The 17,503-nt window shown below is 41.2% G+C and overlaps 1 protein-coding gene across 23 annotated transcripts in view; it reads right to left on the bottom strand.

Moving 5' to 3' along the window:
* Positions 1 to 17,244, bottom strand: part of RIMS2 (regulating synaptic membrane exocytosis 2) — a 357,229-nt gene extending 339,985 nt beyond the window's left edge. For all 23 annotated transcript variants that reach the window (XM_054708317.1, XM_028155990.2, XM_054708319.1 and 20 more), the window contains exon 1: positions 17,069 to 17,244. In XM_054708317.1, coding sequence (XP_054564292.1) covers positions 17,069 to 17,244 — 176 coding nt within the window. The remainder of the gene's footprint in view (positions 1 to 17,068) is intronic.
* Positions 17,245 to 17,503: the final 259 nt, after the last annotated feature.

The raw sequence follows: 17,503 nt of genomic DNA, 5'->3' as shown, positions 1-17,503 counted from the left end.
ATAAATCAGGCACTGTGCTAACCTTAAAAAGGAACAGAGAGATACATCATCACACATAATTCCTGTCCTCAGTCTCCACATAAACATAACTTATTAATAACTAGTTTAACCTGTAAATAAATATCTGCTCAATGGTTATAACTTTATTTGATTAGCCACTTGAAAAATTTAAAATTATTCTATTATTTGCCATTTGAGAAATAATGATTATTCTTTCTCTAATGTGCTACAGATTGAGGAAAGAAGATTAAACAATAGGAGAGTAGTGGATGCCCAAAGAAGTTATTCATAAATTCGAAATTCGTGAACTTGGGGGGTCCCTCAGCCTGGCCTGCACCCTCTCGCAGCCCGGGAACCCTCGGGGGATGTCCGACTGACGGCTTAGGCCCGCTCCCGAGGGGCAGCGGACCTAAGCCGTCAGTTGGACATCCTTAGCACTGCCGCGGAAGTCTCGGAAGAGGCTCCTGCCACTGCCGCTGCACTTGCCAGCCATGAGCCTGGCTTCTGGCTGAGCGGTCCTCCCCCTGTGGGAGTGCACTGACCATCAGGGGGCAGCTCCTGCATTGAGCGTCTGCCTCTTAGTGGTCAGTGCGTGACATAGCAACTAGTCGTTCTGCCATTCGGTCGATATGCATATTAGCCTTTTATTATAAAGGATGGGGAAAGGTATCAAGTGGCAAAACTAGGATGAATGTAAGACAGGTTCCACCAAGTTTATTACTATTTTACTGTGGCCCCACCCTCTTTAGCATCAGACCTGACATATAATAGAAACTGCACTGTCATTAGAAACATCATCTTTGGGCCACAAGAATCACAACAACCCTGTTTTCAAAAGATTAGTAAACCTTCATCTATTTTATTGAGACTATTATAAAGGAGCTATATCTCAAGAGGGTCTGTCAAGGAAGTGATCACTCTTCTCCATTCAAACCCCAGGAAAATATTGGTAAAATTTAATTATAATATCAACCTAGTGTTCCTTAACCTTTCTCTTAAGGAGAGAGAGTAAAACTCTTGCCCATATCTTAATATTATTCAAGTGAAGTTACAGTCTGAACAAATTCCATAAAGACAACCCAAAAGCAACTAAACCAAAACTTGTGGAAAAACCTATGCAACAGAGTGGAGAAAAAGTATTTTTAACAAAAAATATTGGAGATTTTTTTCTTTAGGATAAAACTGTACATTTAACAAAATACTGTGATAAACTGCTGCAGAATGGAATGGAAGCACCAAGGGAATAGATGGAAAGAAAAAAATAAAAAAACATAGCTCACATGATGTGCATAAAAATTAATAATATTGGAGAGTGGAGAAGAAATAGAGAAAAGAGAGAGCAAAAAGAAGGTAGGGCTAATGATATGCCCATAAATTCTAAGCCATGTGGGTAAAATGTTCTGAGAATTTTTAGAATGGAAAAGTATAATTATATTTGAATTATCCACCTCATTATCATTATCTCTAAATCTCCAGACAAATGATATTAACACAGCTGCCTACTATAAGTGAAATTTTAGAATTCAGAAAATAGGGCTGTGTCCCACATGTGGCTTGATACCAGGACAGAAATAAAAACAAAATATAGAACAAAAAAATAAATAGTGGAATGTTTAAATTTTTTTTGTTCAAGTGTTAAAAATAAGAATGGAGGAGAACCCATTTAATTGAATATGCATGACATGTGACAGGTGATGAGGTAGATGATTGAAAATATATATTCATGAAAAAAACATTTATGATATCCTTTTAAGTAAAAAGCATTTATAATAAAGTACTAAGCAGAATATAAAATTGTATTCAGGGTAGAAAAAAGTAGATTTACAGTTGTTTGTATGGAAAATACAATAATCTATATATATAAAAGCCCAGCAACCGGATCGGCAGAACAACCAGAACAACCAGAATGACCAATGGCTATGACGCGCACTGTGGCAGCCAACCAGCCTGATCTGGGCCCCAATTGGCCCCCCTCTCACCGGCCCTGCCCCTGATCGGCCCCCAACACCCTAATCATAGGCAGGGCCAGCCACCTACTGCCCATGGTCCTTCCCCCTGGCTGGCCCCACCCCCTATCTTTCCCCCCACCCTGATGGGGGGGCAGGCCAGCTAAGCACCCGCGGCTGCTCTCCCCCCCCCCCCCCCGCCACCAACCCAGCTAATGGGCCCCCATCAGGGCAGGCTGGCTGGACTCCACCCATGCAGGAATTCGTGCACCAGGCCTCTAGTCCTATATAATCCTATATAATAAAAGGCTAATAGGCAAATCGACCGATGGCGGAACGACCGGTCGCTATGACGTGCACTGACCATCAGGGGCCAGATGCTCAATGCAGGAGCTGCCCCCTGGTGGTCAGTGCGCTCCCACAGGGGAGCATCACTTAGCCAGGAACTGGGCTCACAGCTGGCAAGCACAGCAGCGGTGGCACTAAGGATGTCCGACTGCCGGCTTAGGCTCACTCCCCATCAGTCGGACATCCCCCAAGGGCTCCCGGACAGCGAGAGGACACAGCCTGGCTGAGGGACACACCCCTAGTGCACATATTTCATGCACTGAGCCTCTAGTTAATAAATAATGATACAAGACTAAACTCAGTAGAGAAAGTAAGATGGCGGCATAGGTAAATGCCTATACTCACCACTTCCCACAACCACATCAAAATTACAACTAAAATACAGAACAATGTTCATCCACAACCACTGGAAAACTGGCTAAATGGAAGTCCTACAACTAGAGAAGTAAAGAAGAAAGCACACTGAGACAGGTAGGAGGTGCAGAGGTGCGGAACAGGTTGGCCCGGCACCCACAAGAACCGCTTTTTTAATAGGGAGGGAGATTGTCTCTGCAGAGGCCATCCGAGGAGTAAGAGGTCCCAGCCCCACACCAGACCCCCAGCCCAGGGTCTCAGAGCTGGGAAAAGAAGTCCCTATGAGCAGTAAGAACTACAGGCTGTAAAAACCAGTGTGGATTGGGGCTCAGTGACACAGAGACTGCTGGAGACCCAGGTGCTCCTCTTAAAAGGCCAGCAACACAAACTGAACTTACAAGGCCCCGCTTCCTCTGAGCTCCAGCACCAGGATGAGGCTCTGAGGGACACAGACACATACGAGGAGAAACTGGACTGTCTGGCATCCAGGCATGAACTCGGGGGAGACTTTCTCCTAGAAGAGGTGCTTGCAGGGATCATTGTTCCTATGCTGGGACCTCCCCACCAGTCATGGGGCTGACTGGCAGCCATTTCTGCTTGCTCTGCTCTAGTGATGCCGAGACCCCGCCACATCCAATTTATAACCCTACCCAAGCTGAGCACAGCAGCTTTTGCATATGAATGGCCTGTCCTTGCTCAAGCTAAAATCTCTCAACAAGCTGCAGCTGGGTCAGGGAGCCCCTAACCTATCAATAAAAGGCCCAAGACCCAGCACCAGCACCTGTCTGCCTTGCTTCATAGCTGGGCTTCATCAGGGCGCTTCCAAACCTGATACAAAGAGGAGAAATCTACAGATCTCTCTGGAGCTCCTGCTGGGTGGCCTCAGGCAGTGACTGACTTTGCACCTCCCTGGAGACAGTGTACCCACCCAGTGGTCAGTGTCAGACCATACCAGATTACAACTCTACACACTCATAAGCAACACACTCAAGGGGCAGACTCAGTGAACACCTAAGCCCCACTGAAGCAAGTCCTGCTCCATAGGGATGTCTCCTACACAACAGTTCTCCCACTGTAGTCACAGCTGGTCCCCACAGCCAATTGGCCTAGAGTTCAATTCCTCATAGTGATTCCAATAGCAATCAAGTCTCAACTACAACAAGACTATACTCACAGCCCACAAAGGGGTGCACCTAGAGCTCCCAGCTCAGGTGACTGGGGAGGCTGAGCCACTGGGCCCTATAGAACACCTACTACACAAGGCCACTCTACCAACTCAGGGAGACATAGCAGCTCTACCCAATACATAGAAACAAACACAGGGAAGCAGCCAAAATGCGGAGACAAAGAAACATGTCACAAATGAAAGAAATGAAAGAAAGCAAACTACTGGATATAGAGTTCAAAACTTACCCAAGAATCTTCTAGAAACCTCCAAAACAATGGAAAAGGATCAGTCAGAAATTAAGCATACACTGACTGAAATGAAGAACAATGTACAGGGATTCAACAGTAGAGTAGAAGATTCTGAGAATCAAAATAATGACTTAAAATATGAGGAAGCAAAAAACATCCAACCAGAAGAGCAAAGAAAAAAAAGAATCCAAAAATATAAAGATAGGGTAAGGAGCCTCTGGGACAACTTTCAAGCGTACCGACATTCACATTATGGGGGTGCCAGAGAGAGCAAGATATTGAAACCCATTTGAAGAAATAATGACATAAAACTTCCCTTACCTCGTGAAAGAAATAGACTTACAAGTCCAGGAAGCACAGAGAACCCCAAACAAGAGGAACCCAAAGAGAACCACACCAAGACACATCATAATTCAAATGCCAAGGGCTAAAGACAGAGAGAGAATCTTAAAAGCAGCAAGAAAAAGGCATTTACCTATAAGGGAGCACCCATACAACTGTCAGCTGATTTCTCAACAGAAACTATGCAGTCCAGAAGGGAGTGACAAGAAATATTCAAAGTGATGAATGGAAGGACCTATAACCAAGATTACTCTACCCAGCAAAGCTATCATTTAGAATTGCAGGTCAGACAAAGAGCTTCACAGACAAGAAAAAGCTGAAGGAGTTCATCACCACCAAACCAGGATTATATGAAATGCTGAAAGGTGTTCTTTAAGAAGAGGAAGAAGAAAAAGATCAAAAATATGAACAACAAAATGGCAACAAATACATACCTATCAACAATTGAATCTAAAAATCAAAATAAACAAATAAGAAATCTAATGAACAGAATAAACTGGTGAATAAAATAGAACCAGAGCCCTAACCGGTTTGGCTCAGTGGATAGAGCGTCGGCCTGTGGACTGAAAGGTCCCAGGTTCGATTTGGTCAAGGGCATGTACCATGGTTGCAGGCACATCCCCAGTAGGAGGTGTGCAGGAGGCAGCTGATCAATGTTTCTCTCTCATCGATGTTTCTAACTCTCTATCCCCCTCTCCCTTCCTCTCTGTAAAAAAATCAATAAAATATTTTTTTAAAAAATAGAACCAGAGACATGGAAATGGAACAGACTGACGATTCTCAGAGTGAAGAGGGGTGGGGGGGTGGGAAGAGATTAAACAAAGATCTTATATGCATATATGCATTACCTATAGACACAGACAATAGGGTGGTGAAGGCCTGGGACAAGGTGGGAACTGAGTAGAGGGGGGTAATGGGGGGACAAAGAGGGACATCTGTAATAATCTCAACAATCAAGATTTTAAAAAAAACAACAAAAAACAGGAAGGGGCGGAGGGGGGGCCATCCAGCTACTTATAAAGCTACCTTAACTGATTAGATTTAGACTACAGAAATACCCCTATATTCTAACAAGACAAAAACAAGATTAATAAAAGGGAAATTTTTACTAGAACTACTATCTTACATTGTTACAAAAGCCAGCCCAACTCTAAATAATAATCTTTCTGACTCTAGTAACTTTAGACAAAGGTAAAAGACAAGTAGCAAAGCCATAAAAAACAAGAACTGAGATGAGAGTGCTGCGTGTAGGCCTGGAATCAGGAGTTCTAACCTGAGGATTAAGCACTGCTTGTAACAGTCTAGTAAAGGGTCCAGGAAAGAGAACCAGAATAGAAACTGACTCTAAACCGGAAGGCTATACCAGAGATTATTCATGAATCACAGAAATGAATGGAAATTGTGAGTAAAAGCCAGGATATAAAACCAAGAAATGTGAACTGGAAAGGGTGGGAAATAGAGAGTGTTTGAAAACACTGGAAATACTGAAACATATGGTAAATGGTGAGCTATGGCATGGTTATATAAATTCCTGCTGCAAAATCTGGCGGCAGATTGGAAGCATGTGTTCCAAAGCAATTCCAAAAGATTCCTATTGAAGCTGAAGAAAATGAATAATGAGAGTTTTGTATCCTTATCATTATCTGAGTCTCTTCAAAAGGTGTTTTTAGCCGAAGTTTTTATATTAAGTCACTGAATTATTTATTCCATACATATCCCCCTTCCTTACTTCAATGCTACAGAAACAGTGAAAATGTTATTACAGCTCAAAGAAAAGATTGATGGAAGAGGTGGAAGATGAAGCTGGAAAGATAGGTTGGGAAAGGACCTTGTAAGCAAAAATAAGTAGTTTGAATTTACCAAGCAACAGGAAGTCTAAAGAGGCCTTTAAACCAGGGGACGGTTTAAATTTGATTTTAAGATGGGACAAGCAATACAAGGAAAGCCCAGTATAGAGACAGAATGGCAACACCAGTGGAAATCCACTGGTGACAATGCTAACACTAATTAGGCTTTTTGACACTAACTCAAAAGAATTTATTGACATAATAGACCCTATCATACTCTTACTTCTCAACTTTTCACTCTAATCAAATATGCCAACGAGGTAAATTCAAATTTTTTAACATGACATACAAACATAGGTGATTGTAAATATTTAACACAATCGTTGTGAAGTTAATATGCCAATCATTACATAACTTAACATTAAATATAAATTTCTTTATTCCCAAACGATAGATAAACGATGGAGCTGGGACCCTAACCCAGATCTCTAAATCTTGGTTTTTATCACCATCCAAGACGGAGCATGAATGAAACAACTTTTTTCTGCATAAAGGGACATTCCATATTTCATGTAGCACGTAAATATAAGTTAATGCAAAATTATAAAAATAAAGGCTGTTTGTATCTAACCCTCAAAAATATTTTCCCCTGCTGCTTAAAATTGTTTTCAACTTCATTGTGACCCAAAGTCAAGAGTATCACCAATTTTTATGTCGATGCTACTTTTCACTAAAATTCATAAAAACTGCAAAGCAAATAAAAACAAAATTTTAAAGGGAGAATTTTAAATAACTATCCTAGGGATTGCCAAATTTTCTAATGCCAATCCTGTCGATCTTATATATTTTTTTTAAATTTATTTCTGACTCTCCCTCCAAAAATGGTGGAATTGCACTTCTCTACCCTCAGGTAGGCATAATCATGTAAGTTGATTTGGCCACTGAAATGTGAGCAGAAATCGTATACCTATTTCTGAGAGGAAATTTTAAGAGACAGCTTGCTGTTTACCACAGTCCCTCTTTTCATCTGCTCCCAATGCCCGATAGCTGCTCCATCAGCCTGTGATCCAGACTAAGGACGATGTGGAGTAGAGATCCCAAGTGAGCCGGAGAAAACAGATAGCGTGAAGAAAAAATAAACCTGTGCTGTTTCATGCTACTGATATTTGGGGGTGGCACAGCCTACTGTAAATTTATACATGCACTGCCTCTCGGCGCCAAGCCCACCCTTCCTCGTCCTGCTTTGTGACATTGGATCTGGACTCTGTCCTCTTTACCAGTGGGCACCATGTTAAGCTTTGTCAGTAGAGGGAGCCAGAGGGACATTAACTGAATAAGGGGCTACTTGCTCTGTTTCTGGGTGCTTTGTAGCTTTTCTGGGATGCTGGGCTGCCAGGAGTTGACAGGACACCTGGTGGCACTCACCCTCCCAGCAGGGTTTGCCGGCACCCCATGGGGGGCGTTTTTCCAACAGCGTCAGCAGCACTCCAGCAGGCAGTATCCCAACAAGTCTCGCTGACACCCCACTGGAGGCTTCCCAGTGAACTTCCTGAGCGCTCCAGCCAGCTTCTCGGCAAGCCCCAGTGGCACCCCCACAGATGATGTCCTGCTGGTTTGCCCCAGTCTGCGACAGCAACGAGCCACAGCCACACCCTCCTACAGGGGCTGAATCTCAGCCTTAGCCATGGGGGCAGGGGGCTTTCTCCCTCGGCCCTAAAAGAGGTGGCTGCTTAGTGCTATAGGTTAATCCTTTCTATTAAAATTTTTCTGTTCAAATTACTACTTTAGTTTGTCTCCTGACTGGACTCTGATGTCTAGTGTATCCTATCACATAACACTATATAGTGTCTTGGACCATTTTTCTACTTTATTTCATAGCTACTTATAATGTTTTATATACTTAAGAAAATTTATATTTTAAATACTAACAAAGTTTAAGTCATAATACATACTATACCTTTTCATTAAGTCAGACTTCTAGGCTAATAACTATAAGAAAGAAACACGGGCACCCTTATTGTAGAGTAAGAAACGGCTCCTCAACCAAACATTCCAAGAGAAACCATATTCTTGTCAAAAGGTTAAATCCAAATCTTTATTTACTCATCCTGCAATATACAGTACATGCTGAGTCTTCTTAAATGATAGTAAAAATACTGGATTTCAAGCATTCTTCATATGTTAGTCTTATGACAATATTACTTATTCCTCCCTCTATACAAATACAATTATTAACGAAAATGACTAGTTAAGAAGAGCATTGATGTGCAGACCCCAGAACAATTCACACTGCTGGTCCCCAGACTCCCAACCCTACCCGCCTCCCCCGTTAGAACATTTTTAATTGTTAAATAAATAAAAAGTGAAGAACGACTGGCAGTAACTTGAGGGCAATAAAGTATTATGAACCCATGGAAAAGTGCATTGCAAAATATTATTTCAGAGATGTCACTCTGGAATTTGTATCTTTGAATGCAAAATACATTTTTAAAAAATAAGAGGACAATCTCTAGTTTATTCTTTTTAAATATACTTTTACTGACTTCAGAGAGGAAGGGAAAAGGGAGAGAGAGAGAGAAACATCAGTGATGAGAATCAATGAATGGCTGCCTCCTGCATGCCCCCTACTGGGGATTGAGCCCGCAACTTGAGCATGTGCCCAGACCAGGAATTAAACCGTGATCTCCTGGTTCATAGGTCGATGCTCAACCACTGAGCCACTGCGGCCAGGGCAACAATCTCTACTTAATAAAAAACATATACCTAAGTGGCACTCACCTGAGAAATGTACAGAGGATAATGGCTCCCTCAAAGATGTTCACATTCTAATTCCAGGAACGTGTAAATATGTATTCTTACACAGCGAAAAAGGATTCCACAGAAGTGATTAAGCGGGGAAGATTATTCTAGAATATCTAGTGGGCCCAATCTATCATATGACTCCTTAAAGGAGAAAAATCTTTCCCAGCTGTGGGCAGAGAGATGCCCACAGAAGTAGGGTCGGAGAGATGGCCTCAGGAGGATTCAACACCCCACTGATATAGGAGGCCACGTGCAAGCGCTGGAGAGGCAGGCCTCTGGGAGGTTAGAACAGCATTCAAGGAAATGGGAAATCTCAATCACATAACCTCAAAGAAGTGAATTCTTTCAACAACCTAAATGATCAAGGAGACATCCTCCCCCTCTAGCTTCCAGAGAGAAACACAGCCAATTCCTTTGATTTTACTGCAGTAAGACCCTTGTCAGACTCTGACCTACAGGGCTGTAAGATAACAAATTCATGTTGTTTTATGGCACTAAGCTTGTTAGTAGCAGAAAACTAATACAAGAAATATTATTGGAAGATCTGGGTCTTTATTAAAGAAAGTAACAATGTCCTTTCAAGAGGCATTTAAAATTGGGGGTTCATGAAAGTATTTATTGATGATAAACTACATTGATATTCTCTATAGCCATCAATGGTATTTATTATGAACTAGGAATTCTAATGGGTTTACAAACGCATATTCAATTAATCCTCATAACAGCTTCTGAAGTAGGCGCCATTATCCCCATTTTACAGACAAACACACTTGAGGTACACAGCTACCAAGTAACAGCTGGGATTCAAACCCACATTTGTCTGACTCAAGTCCAAGCCCTTAAGCAGTAGGCTTTTAACCTTAAGTTTTCCAGAAGACTTAACAACAATCTGATGGGGGAAAAAATAAAAATGGGTTTTGGAGTTTTAACGATCTAGGTACTGATCTGGGTTCTGGTACTTACAAGCTTTGTGACCTAGATCTTAGCACTTGGTAGACACTGAACAAATGTTAGTTCCTTCAATTCAAGACATATATTCAAATTCGAAGAAAAGCCTGCGTGGAAAAGTCTGAAGATAAAAACGGAATACTGCTCTCAAAGAATTTCCACTTCTTTCTTCCAGTTCCACATATTCCTTCTGAGGGCTCAGCTCAGACAGCCATGGTACCACAACAAGACCGTCTCTAGGGGAGTCATGGCTCTCATTAATACATCAACAAAAATAGAAAGGAATTCGCTGTCAGAGCATTACTAGAAAGTAAGGGGGAAATACTGTAAGAAACTAATCATGAGGTACAGGTAGAGCCAAGAATCTCTGACTTCAGGCCATCCTAGCCATAGGTTACCTCAGAAGAAACAGCTGATTACACGCACCGTCTGGTTCAATTCTTTGGCTTAACTTTGTTACCGTGTTAACCTGTTTTTGTTAACGTACTAGAAGAGTGGCACTGCCCATTATGCTAATATTCTTTACGCTAATATTCTTTATACTCTTTATTAGCTACATATCAACTGAACCTGGTCAAAGATGCTTTGTCCTCCAAGGTGCACGCCCTTCTGTACTAGCTGCCCATTTAAATGTCTGTGCTCTCAAGTCCCCTTGATTTTAAAATTCTGGGTGTGTTTTTTCAAGCATACCTAGAAGATGATCCAATTCCACATAATCTCTCTGAAGATCCACTTGCTTTTCCACCCCTGCAATACCACCATCGCCACTGCTCAAGGAAACTGCTGTTGGTGATGGTCTCTAAAATGTTAACAACTATTTCAAACAGAGAAATACTCCACACCATAGCAAAAAAAAGGGACGGGGGGGATGGGGACTAGCACTAGGAAAAGGTGGCTTAAACTCTCACATCCTTGAACAAATGTTTATTAAATGAAATGTTTTTTAATGGAAAAATAATATTTATTAAATATAGTTTGTTCTCAGGGATTTCATTTGTTGCCCACTGCTTGGTATTACTTTAATTAATAGCATACACCATAGCCAATAGCTCTCCTGTCCGAGAGAAGTAAACAATGAAACTTCTTTACAAATGTGACCGTTAAATCCCAAAGGTAATCATTTCTTGAGATATTAGCTGCTGTCCACTCTGTTAGGCAATGCCAGATTTAATCATTCATTTAAAAAAAAAAAAACATTTATATCCACTTACGATGGACCACCCACTGGGAACACAGCCCTTCAGGATTAAATCCAAATGGAAAGAACAGCATATAAAGTATTTTAAGCTCTGATCCTTGCCTTCTCTCCAATCTCTTCTACTGACTTGTTTCCGGTTAAACCTTCTGCTGCAGACTTTCTGAACCACTTCCAGTGAGTTTCTGGACCGTGCACTGACCCTCTTTTACACATGAAAGGTAAAGTTTGGGGGATGGAGACAGGAGTTTTACTCTTAGTCTAATAACACAGATGAGGAAACACGGGGTCAGAGGGTTTAATAACATAAGCTAGAACGTAGTTATTAGTTGGTAAAGTTTGAGGTCAAAGTCCATCTGGTCCATCACCCTTGCCTCGATTACCTCCCTTTTCATCACACAGTTTAATCAGTTCTTTGTCAATATGTATTGTCAACAAGAAGATATTTATTGTCCTAGTTACTTTAAAATATAGAACATATATAAAGAATTTATTAGGTACTTTCTCAGAAAATGTCAATTAAAATCTTAGAATGCATTTTGAATCCTTAAAAACTATAGGTTTTCAATCTTTGGCAATGGCCATGGTTATTTATATATATATAACAAATTTTATTTAAAAGTCTGCATAATTAAATTACATCATTTATCTGACATGCCACATTCTTAAATCTTCATTTAGCGATAAGAAAAAAATATGGTAGTTCTTTTTAAATATTAGAATGAGGAAGGTAATTCTAAGTATACTGCCAATCCCAAGCCATAAAACAAAAAGTAATAAATTCAAATACATTTTTTTTAAATCCTGACCAGTAAAACAAGGCACAAACAAGATTGTAAAACAAAAGACATATAAAGAGCTTCTACAGATCACTAAAAATGAGCAATAGAAAAAGAAACAAAAAAGGCTCTACACAAATGTAAAAGGTCCTCACTGATAATAAGAAAACTGCAATTAAATCAACAATGGCATATTTTTCACCAAAATATTGGCAAAGATTACTACACACTGAATTGGCAATGATGCTGGAAAGTCTCCATAGTATATGTCACTTATGTATACTTCCTCTATGAAAGTAAATTTGGTGATATTTATTAAAATTTAAAATATGCTGACCTTTTGACCAAGTAATCCCATTTCTTAAATTTATCCCAGTGATATATTCAAACATATGGGAAAATGATATATGTACAAAGGTATTTAACATAGTGTTTTTCCTAATGGCAAAATAATTAGAATCAACTTACCCAAAAATATGTACTAGTTAAAGAAATTATATAACATTTATAAAATGGGATATTATGCAGCCATTAAAATGAATGAGGCAACTATATATTAATAGGTGTGGAAATTATCTTCTAAAAGTAAACTTTCAGGACACGTTTGTGTTTTTTATGTTTACACACATATATCCATACATGCATGTGCACACACATACACAAACAAAATATTTGATATATACACATATCTACTCTTCTACACAGAATTTTCTGGCAGACTATACAATATACTTGGCAACAGTAGTTGTCTCTGACTAGGGAAAATAGTTAGAAATTTCGTAAGAAACTTTGCACTATCATAATAATAAAAGGCTAATATGCAAATGGTCATCACGCCATGACACCATAACAACCGAACAGCAGGAGGCTGCATGCAAGGCAGGCGCGGGTGGGCGGGGACTTGCAGCATCGGAGGGCCGGGGCTTGCACCGGCCTGGGATGTGAGTTTGCCTCCCAGCCCAGTGCTTGGCCGGGGACTTGAGGCTGCCTCCCCGCCCAATGCCAGGCCAAGAGTCGTGAATAGCAATATTAAAATATTTCCTCTAATTAATTCCCTTTTAATTTGCACGAATTTCATGCACCGGGCTACTTGTTTACATATATTACCTAATAAATAAAGAAGTTTACAAACTGACTTTGGAAAGCACTTTTAAAATTGAATTATTAAAAAAATTAGAACTGCTCATCTGTTTTAAATATAAGCTAAATTATTATTATCTTCTTTTATTAGGGAAGGAAATTATCCCTTTGACATTAACAGAAAACCTAAACTGAGATCGAAGAAAAGATAATTTACACATCAAGAAACATAATTTCTAATCTGTTACAAAAACACCTCATCTGAAAGACAGTGATATGCACATAGTAGAAACTCAATAAATATTTACTGAATGAATACCTTTCTACTGATTTCAGTGGGTTAGTGTTCCTCTATTTTTTTTCTTAGTACCACACCAAAAAGAAAAAAAAAAAAGCCTCACTCGAAAATAGAAACTTTTAAATTATGTTTTTCTTTTTTAAAAAAATCATTCTCCATTTTCCCATCAAAATTGGTAAACTACCTCATTAACATTACCACAAGTCAAATCAACATGACTTATTAGGTACCTACTATGCACAGGTATTTCAGGATGCTGTAAAACACAAACTCCAATAAGTTTATTCTTACCCTCAAGAAGCTTACAGTCATGAAAAACAACTTAAAAGCCTTAAAAACATTAATCAGTAAAAGGACATTGTAGAACTTGATAGACTGAGTTATCCAAACTAAAAATATTAATGGAATTCATATGAGGGTAAAAAAAAAAGGAAGTATTGATCTATTTAGGGATCTATAGGTAATATAAAAATGCTTCCAAAATTCTAGTATCTCACTCACATGTAAAATGGTATTGTTTGATTGTGATAGAAGAACTTCCTAGGTATGTGGATGTTCAGCTAGGCTTGGAAGACATTGCTAACAATTAAATACAAATAGTTTTCATTCTTCCGGCTCCCAAGGCAAGAGATTACTATAGTGGTCTCACCTCTCCCATTAAAAATATCTCAGGCCTGAACCTCTTAATATACAAATATTTATATGTAAATTATATGTATCTTAATATTGCCAATCTATATATTAACTATTAGTAAAGCTTAATTTCTTTTTTTCAAATATAAATAGAAATGTAAATGTAAGTTTAAATATTTTTTCCTGTACTCCCATATATCATCTTGTAATGCACGCCCCACTTTGTATGAATACTTAACATAACATAGAAACTCACAGATCACGCAAAAATATTTTCAAATAGTTCCAATTTTTCACACATCAAACTCTTTTTCTAACATAGTTGTTAATAGATAGCAGATATGAATTTGAGTTTCAGTTTATTCTCTCTGTCCATGACCTTCTTTCAGAATAGCTGTTAACATGAAATTAAATGGATATCACTGAAGAGAAACAAAGGATATAGTATAGTCACAACCAGATATGTGTCCCTTAAAAGTTAATGGGAATAGTAGCCATTGAAGAATACTCATATTTTTTCTTATATACAGCATGTGAAATTTAATATCCAATATTGATAATATATTACTTAATAAATTGTCAAATTCTTGAAAATGCTTTGCCTCTTGTTATTATAATTATATATAAAGTCTATTTTTTTTCTCATTTTCCTGGCCTACTGTTATTTTGTTACAAAAGACAAAAGTACTTTTAAAGAACATATATAATTAAATTTTGAAATATATTATGTTTTAACCTCCAAATAAGTTATTGTTAAAGTGAAAACAAGAATAATTCTGAAGCCATGTAGGTCATTTTGAGTTATGACCTCTCCCAAGACTAAGTTAGGTAGAAATGCAAATATATATTTAAAATAAATATGAGTATATTTTTATCAATGTAAATTCATACACTGGATACATTTAGATATTTGTTTCTCCCTAAATTGTACAGATATGAATGCACAATTGTATTACATGTACGTTTATGTCTAACTACCTGAATAGCCATTCACAACTTTTTTCTAGCATATTTTTTGAGTAATTCTTAATTTAATATTCAAAAGTTCATTTAAAGTTCTATATATTAGAACAATAAATTAATTTGAAATTATAGTGAATTTCCCAATAAGGGCTATTATTTAGCATACTATAATGAAATAAAAAATACATTCTACATCTAAATATGTGGGTCAAATAAATAAAACTATTTTATTTGAGCATCATTTTGGAAATACTGATTTTATAGCAATATAGTAAAAATATATATTAATATATCTGAATGTCCAGCTCTAAGTCATCCAAAGGTTGGTATTGTCAGTATATATAGTAGAGTGAAGTTAGCAACATGCTCAAAAAGCTTTTATAAATAATGCTTTATTCTTCTATTAGTTGAAATAAGCTACTTAAATCTCTTAATCTTTTTCATTTCCAAGCCTACTAATAAACCACAGTCCCAAAAAGTAGTTCAACCCAGAAATGATCTTTGAAGAAGCAGTTCTTTATTTCAGTTAATATGTGAGAAATACATTTGCTCTTCGTCCTTATCTTTTGATAAATAGGATTTTTCTCAAACATGTACAAATACTTGATGCATTTATCATAAATTATTTAAAGTAATATTTTCATTAAATAATGTAATTATAACAGCAGGAAATTATTTATTTATAAGTGTATTAAAGACTACTGAAGGCCTGGCGGTGTGGCTCAGTGGTTGAGCGACAACCTATGAACCAGGAGGTCACGGTTGGATTCCGGTCAGAGCACATGGCTGGGTTGCGGGCTCGACCCCCAGTGTGGGGGTGCAGGAGGTGGCCGATCAATGATTCTCTCTCATCCTTTATGTTTCTCTCTCTCTCTCCCTCTCCATTCCTTTCTGAAATCAATCAAGAAATGTATTTTTTTTAAATAAAATCATAGGGGAGAGAAAATACATTTTTTTAAAAGACTACTGAATGCAACAACCTGTCTTTTAAATGTACATAATTAGAGGCTAGTGTTTTAGTTCCTTCATAGAGGAATTCCACACTTTCCGTGGAGTGCTTCCGTGGAGACCAGGGGAAAGTAAATTTGATCACACACAAAAGAAGGGCCCCACTCCTGCATAGAAACTGTACCAAGTTCATCTTTTAGTGAAAATTCAAGTAAAAAGAGAAAAACTGAGTTCGGAAAAAAACAGCAACACATAAAAAGGTTACACATCTTGTGCACAATCTCTTTCTCACAGTAACTGAGAAATCAAATCACCGCCAAGCATTTAAAAGCAAACCTGTAGAAACCAATCTAGCCTAGCAAGCAAGCGTCTAGCTGGACAGCTCCTGGTGCTGAAGTTGCCGCCGCTGTCCCGCGCCCACCCGCGGCCAGACCCCGGCAGCCCGGGCTGTGGGTGTGCACGGAACTTCGCACGGTAGGAAGCATCCCAAACGACAGTCATGGGAGGACCTGGAGTCCCTTTGGAGTCTCTTCAGGATTAAACAGATTTACTAGTTGCAAACAGGAAGAGCAGCCGAGCGCAGGGTGTCGGAGCCCGCCGCGGGGGAGGGGTGGAAGATGGCGACGGCCGCACACCCACCCGAAGCGCCCCGAGCACAGGCCCCTCGCCCGCGCCGCCGCCGCCGCCGCCGCCGCCCTCCTGCCCTCGGCGACCGTGGGCAACTCGGCTTGTCCCAGCGCTGGGGGCAGAGCCGCCCTGCGGCAGCGCGGGACAGGGCCCAGGGCGCCCGCGTCCCCGCCCGCCTCCGCGGGTCCGGCCCGGGCACCTGTGCACGGCCATATTGGATCCGTCGCCCCAGTCCCGGGCTCGGCGCGGGGGCGGCGGCCAGGAAGGCGCGCGGAGCCGGGTTCAGCCCCTACCCGGGCCGGCCCCGGAACCGAGCCTGCCCGCGGGGAACTCCAAGACAGGACGCTCGGGAAAATGGCCACGTCCAAAGGCTCGCCGCCCTCGCCGCCGCCGGCCTCGGCGCCCTCCCTCCCTCCCTCCCTCCCCGACACACAACCCCGCGCTAACACCCCGCAAGCAGCCCGGCCGGCGGCAGCCTCGTGGCCCGGGCGCCGCCGGCGGGAGGGAGGGCGGCGATCCCGGACGCGCAGGCGGCCGCGGGGCAGCCGCCGTGGGGGCGGAGGGCAGGGAGGGGAGGCGGGAAGATGGAGCGGGGTTCTTACTTGAGCACCGACTGCTCCTTCTCCTCTTCTTTCTTCTGCCGATCCATGACAGCCAGGATGATCTTCCTCTCCTCCTCCGTGAGGTGGCTGAGGTCGGGCATCTCGGGCTGCGGAGGCGGCTGGGAGGCCGCCGGGGTGGGAGCCGGGCGGCCCCGCGGCCCGACCGGAGCCGACATGTTTGGCGGAGCCTGACCGCCCTAGGGACGCGGGGAGGCCACTCCGCTGGCGGTGGCGGCACCCGCGCGGGCGGCTGGGGCAGCCTCCGGCGCCGGGACAAATACATACAAATCAATGGCCTTCAATCCGAGGCGACAGCCCCCCGCCCCCGAGAAAGAAAGAGCGGGGGGAGGGGAGGTGAGGGGAGGGGAGGGCGGGCGCAGGGGGGAGGGCGGCTGGGGAGCGCGCTCCGGGAAGCGTCTCTCCAGCCTCCGGGGG

Source organism: Eptesicus fuscus, chromosome 19 (genome assembly GCF_027574615.1).
Source record: "Eptesicus fuscus isolate TK198812 chromosome 19, DD_ASM_mEF_20220401, whole genome shotgun sequence".
Classification (NCBI taxonomy): Eukaryota; Metazoa; Chordata; class Mammalia; order Chiroptera; family Vespertilionidae; genus Eptesicus; species Eptesicus fuscus.
This window is presented reverse-complemented; position numbering and strand designations above follow the sequence as displayed.